The 19,530-nt window shown below is 37.7% G+C and overlaps 1 protein-coding gene across 1 annotated transcript in view; it reads left to right on the top strand.

Moving 5' to 3' along the window:
• Positions 1-7,774: 7,774 nt before the first annotated feature.
• Positions 7,775-19,530, top strand: part of ATXN10 (ataxin 10) — a gene marked incomplete at its 3' end in the record, with an annotated part of 28,678 nt that continues 16,922 nt past the window's right edge. The window contains exons 1-3 of the mRNA XM_009871298.1: positions 7,775-7,856; positions 9,200-9,296; positions 10,240-10,404. Coding sequence (XP_009869600.1) covers positions 7,775-7,856; positions 9,200-9,296; positions 10,240-10,404 — 344 coding nt within the window. The remainder of the gene's footprint in view (positions 7,857-9,199; positions 9,297-10,239; positions 10,405-19,530) is intronic.

Genomic DNA, 19,530 nt, shown 5'->3' with positions numbered 1-19,530 from the left:
AGAAAATTTACACATAAATTCCTTTTTCTCATTTTATAACATCTGGAGTGGAGTGAGATTTGAGGAGAGCATGTTCAGAAGCTCTAGGGCCAGGGACGCTATTTAAATGCAACATTTTCTTATCTTAATGGAGGAAGAAAAAAGGAGGGAGTGGGTCTTCCAACTTTCTACAGGGCATGATGGATCATCATTACTAGACCCTTGATACCACAGACAAGTATAATTGTAGGATCTTGTGTCCAAACACAGTAAGCTCTAGCTTGTTGTGTTTATCCCTTGTTAATCCTGTGGAAGACTCCTGTCTTATTTTAAACCTTTTCCTAACTCTGGTCTAAATGTCCTACTGATCTGAAATCCAGTGGTTCTTGATAGTGAGGGTTGTTTTTCCCACGTGGAGCTTGATTCTCAAGTCCTGTTGCTTCTGCAGTGACTGGCTGATTTAAACTGCTGAGCTGAATTAATTTATCTACCATGGGCTGTGGGTATAAAAGTGTATTATTGCAGTGGCTTGTTGAAGTACAAGTTGAACTACAGACCAACTCCTGCCTAGTGAGGTTCACCTGTCAGATACTGATGACATGGATGGTGTTGGAATCAGACTTTTAAAATAGTGACAAAAAAGCTGGTGCTTTACAAGTTTGTTGCATGGATGATCAAAACTGTCCTTTCTGTGGTGCTCATGGAAAAAAATTTTATTGCTGTACTGGGAGCCAGAGGTGGTGGCTGACTTGGAGTCAGTGCAAATTATTTTGCTCCTTCTAGGAGTGAGACTAACCTGAGCTAATATCCTTAAATTGTAACAGTAGGTCAGCGAGCTGCCATGTAGGTTTCTCTTTTCTTGTTACTGATACTGCTTTTAGGCAGTGTATATAGCTGTTTTGTATTTTGTTCTTGGTCCTGCAATTTGGAGGCTTTCTAGTACGGCCTGCCAAGATGTTGCTGATTTATGACACATGCATGGTGGTTTTATAATGTGGACTGATATCCACTTGGAGCACAAAGGAAATGGGAGTTTGCTGATGCCTAATTAGAATGGTTTTTGGTTACTTTGGTTGAGGCTTGAAATGAACAGTAATGCCTATATTTCTGTGGACCTTTAAATACAGTGTTCTGTAAGCCCTTTCCTTCCTTCCCTCCTTCCTTGTTCTTTACTATCCCCTATCTTACCAGCAAATAAGTCAACAAGATTCAGAATGAGGCAGGTTTCTCATCCATGTCAACATACATGAATCAAGAAATATCCGTAGATATAAGTTCACCATTGCAGGGCTGTAAAGGTGTGTGGGGTAAAAAAAAATACTGTTCTTTTATGGATGGTAAGATTTATTCTCTGCCTTTTCCTTTTGAAGGAAAGGCTGTGCTGCTTTTGCTCTGCTCTGACATTGTGTGCTGAGTCAGCAGCTGCACAGGACAGCTCTTGTGTGAGCGGGGCCATCAAACTTCTGATTATCTTACCTTGCAGCAGCTGCTTGGTGGCTGTTTTGAGTGTTGCTCTACATCAAAGGCAGGAAGAGGAACCAGCCTTTACCTCATAACGTGCTGCTAGGCAGGAAAGGGCAGGCATCAGTGGGGTTCTATTAGATCCTGTGGTTATTGGCTGTAAGCTTAGTGTAGGTCACAGGCTTCTTTCTTCCTTGTATTATTGTAATGGAGGAGAAGAGATAATAGATAAACTTACTGTAAAGATTACATTATGTTCTTACAGGATATAACTAGATCTAAGTTGTTTTGTTTTTTTGCAGCAGGAAGGTTAGGATTGTAAGATCAGAGTGGGAAGAATGGGGCAAACAAACCCTTTAATGCAGAGAGCTTTCTAAAGACAAAGCATCCTAAATATAACATGGGGAGAAGCAGCTTAACTGTTTTCGCATGTACTAAAAGGCCCAAATGCTCTCTAGATCTTCCTTCAGGGAAAGTGAAGATGAGAGGGGATGGAAAGCAGCTGGAGGAAGATCCAGGCAAGGATCTGCATGTCTTTGGATAAACTGTCGCCTGTTTGGGAATAATCCAAGTACTTATAATTATGTTCAGTCACAGTTCACTGTGACATTCTTGCAATCTTCTGATTGTCATTGCCACAGGACAACTTCCAGACTCTCCAGTTCAGTTACATGAGCATCGTTCTGGTAGAAAGGAGGGTCTTGTCCGTACCTGTGACTTTCCAGACACAAGCTACAAGATTTTTTTTTTATTCCATTCTGCAGCATTGCTTTTTCCTAGCTGCTTTGGGCTTGGAGAAAAATGCCTTGTGCCTATCCTTCACTTTTCAGTGAGAATTTTAGGGAATATTGCCAGTGCAGAAAGGAAAAATTACAAGATGTGTACCAGGAGGCATCAAGTTCTTTTCCTTTCTTCCATCCTCTGAGTATACATCATATGTGATACAGTATCACAATGTAACAAGGCAATGAGAAGAAGCAAGCTGCCTTTTTAAGTATTTAAAAAAAAATATAATGCCCAAAACTGTTGCTCTGTATTAATGTGGATATGCAACTAAAAATACTGAATATAAGTTTACTTGTTGACCTCTGTCCATTGAAGAAGGACCATGATCCATTTATTAGCCAGATACAGAATATAAATGGTCCAAGGGGTAAAAAAAGTCAGATATCCTTTTCACAGGGGAAAAAAGAGGAAAAAGATCATTTAGCTTTTCCAGGGAAAATACAAGCACTTCAGTGGAAATTTTGGTTTAAAGGAAATAACATCCACAGCATGACATCAAAAATAATTGGAGAAATTTGCTCCTAATCTTGGTTAGTGTTTTACGTGTTAATAATTTTAAAAATTTATTTATATTTTTTTTTTGACCTGTACAAGGTATCATGTAGTAGTGTGTCATATGGTTAGATACCACAAATCACACATAGTGGGTGGCCAGTCCTTTTTGTTATTTTTCTTGGTTTCCTGGCATGGTTTAAATCCAGATTGAGACTCCCCAGTACTTCAAATTTGCTGATTTTGCTACAGCAAGGTCTTTAAAGAGACATTGTCTGTTAGAGTCAAGCTCAACTTTTAGGTTGATTCAAGAAAAAGATTTTACATACTAATGCATGTAGGAAGCTTGTAAATGCAGTTCCCAAGTCTGCAAGCACTTACACGTGTTTTACTCCACATGAGAGAGTAATCTCAGGCATGTGTTTTTGCTACTTGTGGGGATATAACAGGAGTCCGATTTATTATGCCTTTAGCCTTTAATAGATAATTTATTAAAGAAATGAACACATTTATCATGATTACTTTTCTAAAAATAAAGTGATGCAATTAAAATACCAGAACATAAAGAAAGCAGTCCTGCTACAGTATTTAATAAGATTGCTAATGCTGTATGAATTTAAATCGGTATGAAACTGATCTCTGGCAGTTGGTTGTCAAACTGACTCTTTTCCTAGTAAGTGCACAAATACATTTTTTTGAATCTATGATTTTGAGATCTCACTTGAACTTAGTTTTCATCAGAGGCTAATTTGATGAGTGATCTGATGGTTTCTTCCAGGTCCCTTCTAATAAATTTGTAACTGAATTTTTAATAGTGTGGTAGGGATTTTTCTTGCCTTTGAGTCAAATTCTCCTTTTCAGTAGGAACAAAATGTTGATATTTTGCCTGGACATTTATCTTCCAATGGTTGTCCAGTCAGTGCACATAATGTTCTGTTAATATTAGAGCTGGCATTTCTAAAGGGAAAGAAAAAAAGTTAAGACTGTTACTTTCTTTTGGAGGTGGAGGAGATGGGGAGTGGGAGCAGAAACTTATTAAACACAGCATTCTTGGTATTCCACAGGTGGTAAAAATGGGTTACTAGTCTGCACTGCAGCAAGTGCAGTGTGATCAGGGCGGAAATATAATCGGTAGCTAGACATTCATTTTATTTACAGAAATAAAATACTAAGCACTATTTTAATAACTTTAAATGACAGAGCCCATATATGTATTGTACATTCAATTTGAGTAGTCTAGACAGACTGTTTTCCAAGGAAAATACGTTTTCATCAGTATTTGTGGTATGATTCATGGTGGTGAAGAGGCAAATAACTCTTTTTATGACTGGAAGTTGCTTTAACTTGCAGCCACAAGGAAACAAGTCAATGACCGGATGATAGTGGTGGAAACTAACATTTTCTAGTAATAGAGGTCTGCACCTTATGCTGAGTTGTAGGTTTTCTTTTTCTAGGGATGGCAATATATCACAAAACATTCTACCAGTGTTTACAAACAACTAAAGGTGGTCTGTATAACTGCAGTCTGCAATTCAGATTTGCAAAGCTTACAGGTGACTTAAAAGGTAGACGGGCTGTCAGGAGGCTGTGATTTGGTCTAAGTAATTGTAAAGCTTTGTGCATGCCCCCAGTGTAGAGGGGGCACCCCAGCATTATCTGTTGTGCATAGTTAATGGTTAGCAAAGCATTAGAGAGATATACAAGTTTGCTAGCCTTATCTTTGCAATTTGGCAAGCGATGTACAGCTTCGTATGTGCTCTTACTTGATGTGTTTTGTTTCTTTATGTAACTCCAGTAAAGGCAGAAGACTGTACTTGTAACTATCTCTGTGCAGTTCCTCACCACCCCGCTCCAAAAAAAAAAAGAAAAAAAAGGATAGAAATCTCTCCTTAGGCCTCTTGTAAGCCTCTGCAGCACAGGTCAAGGTTTTTCAAAATGATTGATGAGCAAGTTCATGGGCTCCTCTTCTTGACTAGAGAAACTGTAGTATGAATTTGAATGGTAACTGTGATTGTCCACTGAGAAAAATGAAGCAACCCTAAAACATATTCTGTGAGGAAATAAGTCTTACCAGCAATAAACTCTTAACTCTTGGAACTTTAATAATTTTTTAAAAAAAATTATCACCTGACCATATGGGCCAGAAAGAAAGCGCATACTTTATTTTAAACTCATAGTGCTTCAAATCTTTGTCCTAAATTTCAAGGATTTTAAGTTTTCATCTAATACACAGTCTGATTCTGCAAATGACACTGTGTGGAATGACATCTCTGTGCGGAGCAAGATGCAGGGTCAGACATGTGAAAGGTGTGTTCTTCAGACCATCTGGGTAGTATTGCAGTATAATTGTTAAATGAAGGAGTGCTAGAGGTTGATTCAATTAGTGTGTTATCATAAGAGATTGAAAGGAAAAAGTGGAGCTGTGATCTTGAAGGTCCTGAGCTACTGGAGTGTGTTTAAACCATCCTCATGTAGGGCCATGAAGCATCAGCTGCCTCACCTTTTGCGTGGGTGGCATTGAATGACTCTTAAAAGATTAGTTTGTGCATAGACATACATTTAGTTACCAAAATTCATTCAGAAAAGAGTGTTTCCCACTGTACACATTGCCCTGTTGCAATAAAGAGATTATTTTTGTAGAACCTAGAAAATTCTCTGTAACCCAATGCAGTCTGGTTGTGAAAGCAACGTAAAAGCTGAATAGCTGCATTTGCTAAAGAGCATCCTGCTTTCATAAGAACCATTGAAATCTCAATGGGGGAAAAAAATCTCCTCACTTCTGGGATCAATCTATGTATCAAAAGTTACATCTTAGTGCATGTAATTTCACAGTGGTTGACCATCAGATTAAAAATAGTCTTGTTGGCCACACACAGCATAACAGTTATTAAATTAAAATGTAGTTGTGTTGATAGCTACAGAGTTATTTTCTAAAGTCAGTGCTTACAGACACCAGCAGCTAGGGAGTGGACTTAAGACAATCAGCCCTATAGAAAAGGTATTTCCCAAGTGCTAGCTAAAGCAGCTTCTAAGAGTGGTTGATGATTATTTTTAGGTTCATAAAGATGGTAATTTTCAGGGGAAAAGTATTTTTCTTTCCTTTTTTTTCCCTTCCCCTCTTCAGAAAGCACATGGCTTATTGAACGGATGGCAAAATGGTTTCAGCTATGCAATGAAGCTTGTCTTACTTGGCTTCTAGATTTTCTTGCTTTTGCAATAAGGACAATTGTTGGAGAGGAGAAAAGCAGTATCTGCATTCTTCAAATTTCTAAGCATAGTTGCATCCTGTGTTGCAGCAGTCAAGTCCAGTAGAGGTAAATCAAAACAGAGAAATATGGAAATGAAATGTGAGGAAGAGACTTCCGTAGTTGAGAATGCAGTACTTTAGTTTTATTGTAGCATTCACATTCTTTAACATATGCATACCTTGCTGGGAATTGACAACTCTGGCTGGAATTTTTGGGGCTTCTCTTTTAAAGCATAAATACCAAAGTATAGATTTCCAATGCTTATATCAAAATTCACTGTAGCTTGGTGCTAAGCTAGTACATTTTATCTAGACTCATCTTTGAGAGAACTCTGTATATGAGACATTTACAGACTCCAAGACCATGAAGTGTAGTTTTGGGAGGTAGTTTGAATTTTTTAAGCATCACCACACAGATACTAGTGTGATGGGATTCAGAGAGCATGCTATGATGAGCTGCTCTGGTTGTGGTGCTCTAATGACTTTTAATGTGGTTTGCCTCTCTTCATCATTGACTTCTCATTTGTGACTGCTGAACATGGCGTATAGAATCACAGGATGGTTTGGCTTGGAAGGGACCTTTAAAGATCACCTAGTCCAACCCGCCTGTCATAGGCAGGGACACCTTCTACTACAACAGGTAGCTGAAAGCCCCATCTAGCTTGGCCTTGAACACTTCCAGGGGGGCAGGGGAATCCACAGCTTCTCTGGGCAACGTGTTCCAGTGTCTCACCACCCTCATAATAAAAAATTTTCTTCCTTATGTCCAACCTTAACCTACCCTCTTTCAATTTAAAAGTGGTGCCCCTTTTCCTGTCAGTTCCTGTTGTGAACTGTGTTTAATATATACCATTGACCTGACGTCACATTAAGTACTCTGAAATGAGCTGTATTTTTTGTAATACGAGGTGTGGGGCTTTCTTTGGTTGTGGTATTTTGTTGTTTTTTGGTTTGTATAGGGAAAGGGAGGTTTCAGGCACTTTCAGAAGCAGTGTAGCAGTTGCGTTGTGACAGAGCACAGGAATTGATTGGACAGATTGTGATCTGGGTCCTGTTGTGTGTAATCTGTACTCCTGGCCTAGTTCCATTACCTCAGGTGTTTGGGAAATCACACCTTTCTTTTAAATTGCTGAGATTCAACACACGAGATTCCTTGCATGGGGAGATGTTGCATTATCAAAACATTCCCTGTTTCTGCTTAGATGTGAATAGATACAGTAGCTTTTGTCTCACAGATTATCTGCTTGTCCGTATATTGATTTGTGTCCTCTAGTTAAAGAAAAATGTTAACCATCACTGCTTAAAAACAAGCACTTACAGATGAAACTTCCTTTTTCCATAGTACATCTGGAATCATGACATTTTCCTGGGTCTTCCTTGTTGAGGTCATCATGACTGAAGAAGGGCAATGTTGACCACTTGCACAAATATTAAGACTTGAGTGTGTGATTAATGGAGATTTTGTAGATATTGTACTGTAAATGTAGTTGTAGTTGTAGCCTTTAATCTTTCTTACAGTAAGGATGGCAACTTTTAAAAGATCCTCAACTTTTTTTCCCCCCTAGTCTGTATTATATCTTGACAGCTTAATCTCTAAGAAATAAAGTATAATTGATAGGTGAAATAGGTCAAGCAAATTTCAGGTAGATTTGAGTATAATCAAGGTATCTCTTTGAGACACACCTTTCTCATAGTAAAGTAGATAAGGAGTTCACCAAGACAGGTAATATGCTATTCCTAGGATTTACTGCCTTGTTAGTTGTTTCTAGCAGGGAAGTATTTCCATAAAATATCTGTTGGAAAAGTAGCATGCCTGTGCTTGCTGTCCTTCTGAAAAATTCTCAGTCAACAGGATGGGGACCAGATGGATGGGAAAAGCGGAAGCATAATGGTGAGCTGAAAATAATAAAAAAAGTACAGATGTGCAAGGAGAGGGAACAGAGATATAAGAACTAAAGCAAAAGGAAAATATGGCTCAAAATGCATTATGGAGAGGACATACGTGTTTTGGACTTAAAAAAATATAGGGGAAAAAAAGTTACTGTTCTCTAAGCCCAAGTGACCACATTTTAGTCTTGCTTGCTTTTTGCTCCCAAGGGGACATATGCCCAGAGCTGTGTAGCAAATCTGTTTGCCAGCTGGCACAGCACCTTTCAAAGAGACTTAATTTTATATTTTCAGAAACTGGCAGTATCAGCCACCTCCATATGTAATAGTCTGCTGTTTATAATATCTGTTAAACTGCATTTTAACATTTAATTGTCTTTGCCAACCTATTAATAAGGGCCAGGCTATTGAGAGCTGTCAATAAGGCCCAAGAAAGTGTTTTAATTTTGTGAGATCTGTGAGTTTGTGTTTTTGTTTTTCATGAATTTACATCTTTTGGCAGGCTCTATGATATTAACTTGTATGGTAAAATATCATCTTCCCTTATGGTAAAATATCATCTTCCCATATTAAGAGGAGGCTGGAATAAATCCTTTATAGTAATAGAAGGAATCTGACGTATTACATTCAGTGTTAGAATTGGAGTCCGTCTTACTTGGACTGCTGGCTTTAGTTTTTCTGGGATAGAAATCAGAAAGTATTGAGCATGTCATCATATAACATAATGATTCATCTAGCTAATAGGATTTAATGTGGGTAGAGAGGGAACAGATTCAGTTCTCTTGCTCGGGCTCAACCTGCTGTGATAAAACTTGCAAGCTGACTCTGGCCAGCTTAGGGAGTGTGCCTGGGGAGCTCTCTTAGTAGCAGGCAGAGCTGCTTTTGCAGAGTTCAGATGATGACAGGCGGCCTGTTTGTGTTAATTTAATATGAGGAAGAAAGCCCCCTCAGATCTGGAGGAGGCAAAACAACCACTTCCATGTGGCAGCCACTGGTGCAGCATGGGGCTGCTTCATTTCCTACCAAGGGTAGCTCCAAGCTTTTGTTGATACCAGTTTGAAACCCTGGAGGGATCAATCAGTTCTTGTAATCACTAGTAACCAATGCTTGATATCCATAGGAGTCTAACTGAGGAAAAGCAGTTTTGTTTTGGGTATAATTCTAGAATAGTTTGTAAAATTATTTGCATTAGAGAACAATATGCAAATGTTTATGTACAGTGCACCCAAAGCTTAATTGAGATGAATTCTGTAGGGTATTGCTGTAATGTTGAAGCTCATAATTTATATTAAATTTATTATTGTTTCTTTGAATTCCTCTTAATATATTTTCTATTTTTCTTTTCAGCTCTTCGTTGTAGTCTCCAGTTTCTTGGAAACATTGCAGCAGGAAATGGAGATTCCCAGAATAGCATTTGGAAGTGTGCTTTCCCAGATCTCTTCTTGTAAGCATGGATGCGGGTTTTTTCTCCTAATGTAATTTCTGTGGTTATATTCAAATCTTTTGTACATGATTCTTGTGCCTCTACTAGCACCATGAAACTTTGAAAAATAACTTTGGTGAGAATGGGATGGTTGAGACCATATCCTGTAGATGTTTTTTTTGTTAGTCAACCGCAGGGGTCAGGACCTTTAAAAACCTGCTTGTTCTAAACTAACGGTAAACTGATTTTATTTAACAGAAACTGGAATACAACTCTATTTCAAATTACGAGCTTCAAGCATAAGCTTTATTTTGGAGGTATTTTCCTGTAGTTATACTCATTTCCAAGAACACAGCTTTTTCTTTATTCACTTTGCTGCTGAGCAGACCTGTCAGAATTTGTGAATCATAGAGAATCTGCCCAAGTGACTTAATCTTTGTATTTTCCAAGCCTTATTTCCCCCTCCTAACCTCACTAGCATATCATACAGGAGGTTTAACGTTGTATGTGTAGTGAAACATTACATAAATAATTTTGTCCAGACACATGACAATATTGTTGATGTGTCTGGCCGAATTTTTTGTAGTGAGCTAGTAACAAAGGCACATTCATTCAATTTGATAATCATTCTGAGTGTTTTCTGAACACACTTAATTGAGTATAGAAAGACTGTTTGATAGTGGAAGGAGATACTATGGTTTCACCCAATTTCCAGATCTCCGGTTAGCTCCAATTTAGCATTAATTTTGTTAAAACTGATAACTGTATGGCTGTTAAGTTCAACCTTCAGGTAGGAGTTGGATGTTTTCCTTTGCAGATGACTTCTACCCCAATTGGGCAGTGACAAACTTGTGATTCTCTAAAAGACAGCAGAGAAGAACAACTCAGTGAGCTGAATGCCACTAAGCCATTTTTCCAAGGTCTGTTTTAAATTACTCTCCTAACTCCTTATTTTCTCTTGAAGGACATGCTTGACATACAGTGATGAGAAAGTTATTGCCTATTGTTGCATGGTCCTGTTCACCTGCCTTAATTCAGAGAGAGTGAGAGAACTACTGGATCCTGGGAACTTGCCTGTAGCTCTTCGTGTCTTGAAAGTCTACAAAGAGCAGTTGGAGTCAGAGTGGTCGTACGTACCTTTAGATTATGTTTTTCCACTTCTTAATTAGCTGTTTTTCTAGTGAGGATTGCTGTATTAAAAGGTCTAAAATTGTGACACTGCTAAGTAGTAAATGAAGACCTATTTAGAAGTCAGTAATTTGGTATAGAGATATTTTTCACAAGAGTTAGGTGACTGCTTTGATTGCTGTGAAAGTGAGACTGTGTTTTAGCTGAGAATATAGGCAGGAATTTAAAAATCATGCTCTTTTAAAATGAAATAGGATTCTAGGATGCAAACTAATTTACACTCTGGAGATTTTTGAAATAAAGTTAACACAAAATGTAATCTCACAGACTTTGGTTATTGGGTCACGCTAAGACTTGTATGACTAATGCTTGTGAGCACTACATAAAACATGGTGAGTTTTTTCTTTTTTTTTTTTAACAGATATGCTATCTAACACAACATACAATCATTTTTATACCAAAAGAGAGAAGATGCTTTATTTGTGAATATTGCACATTTTATTTTCATAGCCTAAGAACACCTAATCAGTAGTTTTATTCCATTGAGCTTTTATATGTTTTTGCTAATGGCCACGCTTGTGAATGTTGTTGTCAGGTATGCATTTGAGAAATGTACTGCCCTGCATCAATGAGGATACATATTCAGTTAATTGTTAAGAGATGCATTTCAAGGGGGGGGGGGAAAGATAGTTTGTATATTTTTGTAGTATTCTTTTAAAGTTCATGTTTAAATGGAAAAGAAAATGATTGGGAAGAAGTGTAAGAGGTTTTACTAGTTATTTGGAAAGTTTTTGAACATAGGATGATTGAGTGAAATGTCATTTAATAGTTGGTTTTGTATTGAAAAACTGACTTTGAAATTTATTTGTGACTAGGCTTTTCTAATAACCAGGTCAGTCTGCTTAGGACATAAATAGTTTTCAGAAAGCAAACTTAAAATTTTAGGGTCAAGTGACCAGACTTCTGTTTCATAAGTGACAAACTGAGTTTTTAGGGTCTCGATGTGTCAATATAAACACATGTGGAAGATTGCTTTTCAGATAATTATCTCGATTATCCTTCATTCTCCTTATGTGTTGAAAATAATGCTGAAATGTATTTTGACTGACAAAGGGAAGCCAGGGGTAGCTGGAAGAGGTCATCAGGGTGTTAAATTTATGTTTTGGAGGTTATTGTGAATTTTTTTTCATTGCAAATTATCAGGAGGTTTTTTTTGGTTATCTGGACAGTGGTAATGCAGCATGTATTTCATAGGCAATAAGTTGTTTTTAGCTTAACTTTAATTGCAGAGGATATTCACTTAACCTATGAATAATTGTCTGTGTTTTCACAACGTACCTGCAGCTTGTATCTTGTATTCTTCTGTGCCTTTTTCTAGTAGTTCTTCATTTGTAAACCACATACTCTAAGTGTGCTTACAAGGATTACACCTGATGTCACACACTGAACCTCCCAGTCCAAGTATTTTTTTTTCCCTAGAATATTAGAATTGGTTTGTTTTGAGGGTAGTGTTGAGTCGAGTCTGAAAGCCTGGGTTTTTTTATTAGTGCTAATCCATATACTGTGCGATAAACGCAGATGGATACAGTGGTGTAATATAATGATGAGACCTTGTGTTGCTTGCTTGCTTGCTTTCCTTTTTCCTGTTGCAGAGCAGTAGGAAGCAAGCTAGCTAGCTCTAGTGCTGACTTTCTTATGTCCTGCCTACTTAAGCCGTTTCCTCTGCCAGTCCTTCAAATTTAGAAGGAAGCTCTATTCATGCTAGCCATGTTGCATCTATTTTCTGTAGAAACTTTGGTGAACTTTTCACCGCTCTCTATTTACCAGCGTAAAGTGCTGCTCTGTTCCTGTGATCAGAGAGACCAGGCAGAGTCCACCAATGACCTCCCTAACATGTACTTCACTGTGAACAGAAAAGCTGAATAGTAAACAAGATTTTTTATTTTGATAGAAGTAATGTTATTTACTTTGGCTGATACAAACTGAAGATTCTTATCTTGAATATAAGAACTTTTTTATTTTTTATTTTTTTTACAACAATAAGTGAAAAGCTAAGTTTTGTCCTTGGCTCAGTGTAGTGGCTCATGTAGTAAGACTGTTTCTTTAGAACACCTTTTGAAATTGTGTGGGTTTGTTGTGCCTTATGCTGATAGTAGAAGGCTCTAATGAGTTAATAGCTATTTCTAAAACATTTTTGGATATTCAGTAAATTGCAGTTTCCTGCGATTAGGTGTGTTAAAGGCATGGCCATTGCTGCTTTAAGGAGATGTTTAGAATGAGTTTGGATTCTGACATGTTGCTGCCCTTAGTTTGCTGTCTGTTTTGATTATTCCTTGCATATAATCTTCCTGATTTGAACTAATTCTTGGGCTGTTACTAAAGCACTTTCTTTTTTTTTTCCCCTCACCAAAGAACTATATTACTGTCTGATACAGAAGAGTGTGCATGAGCTATAGCTGGGTAAGAGTGGATAGAAAGATTTCTGTCCCTTTTCTTATGAAGTTAAAGCTAAGTTTTGGATGCCTTTCTGGTTGGATGGTAGAAAAAATTTTTTGTCAGCAATTCATTGAAAATTTGGAAATACCACTAGGATTGTTTAAATGAATTTATATAGGCATGGTATTTCCAACAGGGATAGTACTCTCTTGTAAAGATTTGGGTCCCTTGTGCCACAGCCAACCGAGTTGCATAGCCACCATTTTTAAGTGGCTGCTGCGGTATTATGTGGCTGAGCTGAAATAAGAGCTATTCTTCCAGGAGGTTATGTTCACTGCTGAATTCACAAATTAGGATGTTTCTGCTTTTAAAATTAAAAGTATTAGTTAATTCCTGCCTAGATTCTTGTCTCTCAGTTGGCCATCCAGTTTCATATTACACTATATATAAAATGAATGCCACGTGTGTTTATTCCTTTTGGCAAGGGGTTTCTTGTCAAATGCTGCTTTTGGGTATTGAAAAGTTCTTGGTTATAGGCAAAATTTTTATTCACAATTTTATTCCCATTTCTTTTATTGTGCACTGAAGTTTGCCTTAAATGTTCTTCTTAGTTAGTATCCAAATGAATACTAAAAATAGACTCATGATACTCAAGTTATTTTTGTAGTTGCTGCCATGAACTGTTAGGACAGAGAGAGGACATCCAGGACAAATATTTGGATTTAAGGCCATTGGCTGAACCGTAGTAAAGACCCCATGGGAGAGACTATCACGTGTTGGATTTTCTACTCTTCACCCATCACAGGAGGGCAAGCACATCTTTAAAATATTTTTTTTTCGTGAATTGGCAATTCCTCCTCTGTTCATGATCCCACAGTTATGTTCAGAGTACAGTTTTCCATCTCCAAGCTGAAAGAGACCTTAGGGAGAGTTCAGGAGGAACCTCTTTCCAAGTGTGATGCCTTTGGCTTCTCTCTTCAGTCTTGCAGCAGTTCTGCCGGGAGATTTTGTCAGAGGAAAGCTGAGATTATTCTAAGCAGTTCCTTAGAGACCCATTTTTAGAAGCTGCTGTTGGTAGTGAACCTCTTGCAGTTGTTCCTCTGTTTGCCATAAACTCTCCCTCCCATTTAAAGACAACAGAGGAAGTGTCTTTAAAGGCAGAATGTAGCTTTTTGAAATTTCCTGTCATAACTGCCTGCATCTCAAATCATGAGACATTCAGTAGAAGATAAGGATCTCCTGTTGTTGGGGAAGAGGGAATGTCCGAAATTCTGGTTATGGGATAGGTTATGGGATGTAAGGCCTCGTTTTAGTGACTTCTGAATCTAATCAGTAATGGAAAGCCAAGCCATCCAATTTCTAAATGGTTTTTGAGACAGCAGAGAACTATTTTGGCAAATCAGCTTAGTGAGGTTTTGAGACTATAAGCACTGATGCATTTTTAAAATGTCTTTGTAGATGGACAGCATAACAACAATTACCTGAGATCTTAGAAGAAAGAGAGGTAACAGTGCTATGATGGACACCTAAGCGTATGTTCAGGAGTGATACATGTTTTATTAAGTATTTTCTGTGACATGCTGTGAGCTGAGAAATAGTTAATCAATTTAATAAGGAAGTCAATTCTGTAAGGAATGCCTTGATCAAATTTTCTATTCCATCCTTGTATGATCATACCTGTTTATCCAGACCAGATGGTCTGAAGGCTCATGTCATTAAACTTGTGGTTACTTGGAAGCATTAGAAATGCTTCTATCTCTGAAATCTGTGAAGGTGCAGAATGTAATTCACACATTTAATAAATATTCTTCTTGTTTGAAACTGATGCCTACTCCCTCTTTCTCTTTAAGAAGCTTGATCCTCTTAACAGCTCCAAGATTTTTTGATGTTGATACCTTTGCTATCTTTAACAGCAGATGCTGAATGGTGTTTCAAAATAGTATTAATTAACATATATTAGACAATGTGTTTTTAAACTGCCTCTAAACTTCTAGTCAATGCGGCACCTGGACTTGTTTCAGGCTAGCAATCCTGTAATCTCAAATACTAGGAGCTATTCTGAGGTTGCTGCTACTGGACTGACTCCCAAGAGCGATGATCTGAGGAGGCAGATTGTATATCTCCAAGTGAGGTTCTTCAAAACATTACCTGACTGGCTGTATACTCCTTTGTTTTGTAGCTTTTGGCTAAAATCTTAGAGCAAGAAGAAACTGGAAGTTTTCAGGACTGAAAGCTGTTGAAACTTAACTGTCTTATCCTGACTGTTGGATCTGTAGTTAAGTTTGCAGAGAGTGCCCAGAGCTTGCTGCTCTCGGAAAGTTTCAAGGAGTATGATGTTACAGAATATACTTTGCAAAGACCCTGGTTCTGCAGAAACAAGTTTCCTTTCTTTGCTTTGATTTATGGCATACACTAATTAAATAGTCCTATCTCCTCGCTGATTTTTTGCTGTGCAGTTGTCTTCTACAAAACACATTGTTCTTTGCAACATGTAGCTACTATCTAGGCTGTCAGCTTAAGAATGAATACCCTCTAACTTTGAAAAACTTCCATGCTGTGACAATTCCTGCCCTATCTTTAGTCTTGAGACCTTTTCCTTTAACGTAGGGTCCCCCTTTCAGGGGTTGGTTACGATCTGTTACTTCCAGCTTGCTCTGTTCATGGTCACAGTTGTGGGATTAGCATTCTCTCTACATCTTCCTTGCACAGGGAAAGTTTTTAAACCTCTCAACTTCAGTTCTGTTGCTCCCAATCTCGTGTGATTTTTTTTTTTTTCTCTTAGTGTTTCTTAGTTCCTTTCTGTCTCTTCCCTCAGTAGATCTGTCTTCTTAAACTGTACTTGGTCTTCCTGTGTTTATGATCTTTTCTTCTTCCTCTACCCCTTTGTTCCATCTTCTGTTTCCATTCAAGGAGATGAGCATGGTTTTCAAGCCCTTGTAAGACAATAATTTATTTTGTGTGTATCTTCCATCTTGGCAATATGCATCTGTAGTGGTATGCTGATTTAGTTCTTCTAAAGTGTTGACATATTAAGTTGAACATATCTTAAACATGTAAGCAAATACACTTACTTAATAAGCTAATTCTCTTTTTCCAGTGCTGCTTTCTTTCAACAGTTGGCTACCAAAGGATGCAATCAGGGAATTGAATGTATCATTCCTTTAGGAAAACAAACCTGAAATAATGCTGTTCAGTAACTGAAAAGCATTTCCTGCTCGCTCTATTTCTATATGATTGCTACCAAGGTCTGAAGAGTCTTCTAACAAACACCTTATGCTTTCCTCTTCCTTTGGAATTGCAAAGCAGTATTCCACGTCATATGCACAGTATGCTGAAAAGGCTTGCCAAGCACTAACATTTTTTTATTTTTTATTTCTTCAGTAAAAGCCTGTTCTTAAAATATGTGGAGACCTATGCCTTAGGCTCTGGAAAACTGTGGAGCCTTTAAAAAGTCATTCCACTGTGTTTCCCAAAACATCCACATGCGCTCCCTTTCAGGTTTTTATTAATCAACAGCAGAAAAGTGTGTCGCATAGTTTAGAAACTACTGTATTTAGAAGAGAAACCAGCATAGAATGCCACATGAGATCTATTTTAGAATATTGAACCTGCAAACATATGTGTTTTGTAAAATAATTAGGAAAAAGTAGTACAAAATTACATTATAATTTATCCTAACCAAGACCAATGTGTATTCTAAAAGCTGTTTATTTTAGAAGTACTTTGGTGGTTCCATTAGAGATGAGAGTATAGCTTGTGTCATCAGTTTTTCCAAGTATATGCATGGGACAGTGTAGCAACTATGGAAGGAAAAAACAGGTTGTATTTTTGATTCCTGAAGAGCAAGGAACAAAAATCCTCCATTTTAAAATAAGAGGCATAAAAGGCCTTTTGGCTTCCAGGAAAACGATATTAAGAGTGCGGTCAGTTTGGCATTGGAAGTAAGATTTCTGAACATCTAGTTTCTCTTTTTGAAACCACAACTCAATGATGACTGTAAAGACTAGGATGTGGGGCTCCCCCTCCCCAATTTTGCCTTTGGTTATTTTGTCCTGGCTTATGGAAAGAAGTGTGGACAGAAACTAGTGCTGTGGCAAAGAGTCTCAGCCACGGGCACGGATTTAAAGGCAAAGATGGAACTCCTCAGTACAAAGCTTGTTGCCTACTTGGTGTGCATGTGGTGAAGTAACCAGAAAAATGTTACTTTTTTTTTTACTGTTTTTTGACTTATTTTTACGTTTTTTACTTTTTTTCTTCTTTCCATTTTGGGCTCTGTCTCTCAAGTTTAGGGTGTCCCCAGCCCCCTTCTCTTCTGCTCTCCAGAAAGTAATTCTTATTTTTAGTTCCAGGAAAGTTGGAGTTGTGTTGCAGGTTCCAAGTTCAACTGTGGTTTTAAATAGTACTGATGATTGGAAACGTTTCCTTAATTGTGGAGATCTGAGTAGCTTCTACTTTCTATTTGCAGTAGCAATGTATTGGCACATATTTCCTCAAGCTTTCAAAGCCCAGCCTCACACATTTATTTATCTTGTCACCCCTTTCTTCTTGTGGAGAGGGGGGAACAGGAAGTGATTGTGTTGCTAATCTTCTTCCACTTTTTTCTTGGTAGCTCTTTAGAAAAAAAATGTTTCCATCTTTGCGTGTAAGTAAAAAGAAATCTCTTTTTAGTGCCTTTCAGATGTAGTATTGAATTGAATGGGAGTGTCTTCTGAATCACAGAAATATTGCAGATAATCTGAACTTAGTCTTCTAGGGCTCAAAGTTGACTCTGTGGACAGTATCATGGCCTGCAAAGAGGATGCATTCATTATGAGTTGAGCCTTTTGGAAGGATATTCACTGCTGCGCTTGGTTCGGCTCAGGAGAGGAGTATCGTGATTGATACTTGAGGTTGAGCCTTAAATATGGGAATATGTTCACTTATTCTCTTGAGGGAGCAGTGCTCATTTCTGAGTGGGATAAATTACTGAGCTTCGAGAGGTCCTTGCGACAGCACGTGTGTTCCACTCATTACTGAATAAATACATACCTGTAGTTACTTTTTAAATAGTTTTGATAGGGTGCTTATATTCTTGTGCCAGGATAAAAAGATACTTCTGCTTCTAGAATATCTCCTAGTCCTAAGCAATTCCTCATGAGGCATATTGCTTTTTTAGCATCTAAAAACACTGGTGATACGGCTTTGAAAGACTAGCTGTCTAAATTTTCTTTTTTTTCTTCAAAATTTGAGTGATTCGTTATATTTGGTTTTTAAACTACAGCTATTTTCTTCTTACTAAATAATTTGGATAGAGTGGCATTATTGTAGGATGATGCTTTTGATTTTGAGATTAGAAGTTTGCTGATCAAATAAAGAATTACCATGTCTTTTTCTTCTTTCTTCTAAAACACTTGTGGGGCTTTTCTTCCTCGTTTTCTGAGACCGAGGACACTGTTCTCTAAACTTGCTAATGGGATCAAATCAACTTAATGTGGAGCATGACATTTGATGATAAAGTTGATTGCTTACACCCGGCCTTGATTGGAGCAAGCTTAGTGGTCATTTGGAATATACTGAGCGCAAATGTATCTTATACCATTTCATCTTGGCTGCTTCTCAAACACAATTTGGTACAATGCAGCCCTTGTGCTATTGTAATTCTTTGGACTGAACATCTCCTCATGGATTTATCTACTATATAAGCACTTGATTTTTTTCAGGATTTTAGCCAAACAATTTTTCAAAAGTCAAGAAAATTGCCATATTTAACACTATTCGTTTGTTACTGTGTTACGCTTGCATAACAACTTTAATTTTCACCATTTCCTTCACTAAATTATAGTGGTCCTCAGTTTATCCCAGTGGTTCTGCTGTTGGCCGCCAAAGAGAGTTTAAATCTCTTACCAAAGCCGTTCGTGTGCATACAAAATGCCATATTTAGTCAGTAACCCAAAACTGAATGTCTTTTCTTATTTCAAAGTTGTGGATGGTCTTACTTTTCCTCCTCTTCTCCACTACCCCAAATGAAAACCAGGAGAGCTGAGGACTAAAGATGTTAGATTTAATTTGCTGCTTCCTTGCTTAACTACCACTGAAACTTCTGGGCATGTTAGCAAGAGTTGCAAGTGGTTTACTCCACTGCTGGTTCGTCTGATGCGTCTTGGTGCTGCTCTTGCAAAATGTGCTTGTGCTCTAGTCTTTATGATACAGTAATGCAGGAAGTAGATAAGGTAAAAGAGAAACTCAAATACGGAAGCAGAAATATCAGGTCATATGTCATGTCATGAAATTAAAAGAGTAGGAAGCATCTACAGAAGTCTGTGCCCCTTTATAAGCGTAAACTTTATTCTGAAATACTTTAAAATGAAAGCAGCAGAGGTCTAGTCCAGAGAACATGAGAGACGTATATGAATGTGTACAGGAGTGTAGATCTAAGTAATGGCTAAAATACAGGTCTTCAACTTTGCAGTAGTAGTCACTGATGGGCACTTAGTAGCGTTAGGTCTTTCTGTGATAGTTATTGATGGCTTTTTAACTAGAAGGTAAATACAAGAAGTTTTCCTCAAAATAATGTTAATAATAAAAATGAAGGTTTCAGTTCGTAGTCCCAACTGCGAAATTGAAAACTCAGGCTTTGGATTGTCTCCTTAAATGCACTTTTACCGTACTTCATGGTCAGATGAAATTTGTACGTTCTGAGCCCAAGTACTGT

This window comes from Apaloderma vittatum, unplaced genomic scaffold (assembly GCF_000703405.1).
Source record: "Apaloderma vittatum isolate BGI_N311 unplaced genomic scaffold, ASM70340v1 scaffold7566, whole genome shotgun sequence".
Lineage (NCBI taxonomy): Eukaryota > Metazoa > Chordata > Aves > Trogoniformes > Trogonidae > Apaloderma > Apaloderma vittatum.
This window is presented reverse-complemented; position numbering and strand designations above follow the sequence as displayed.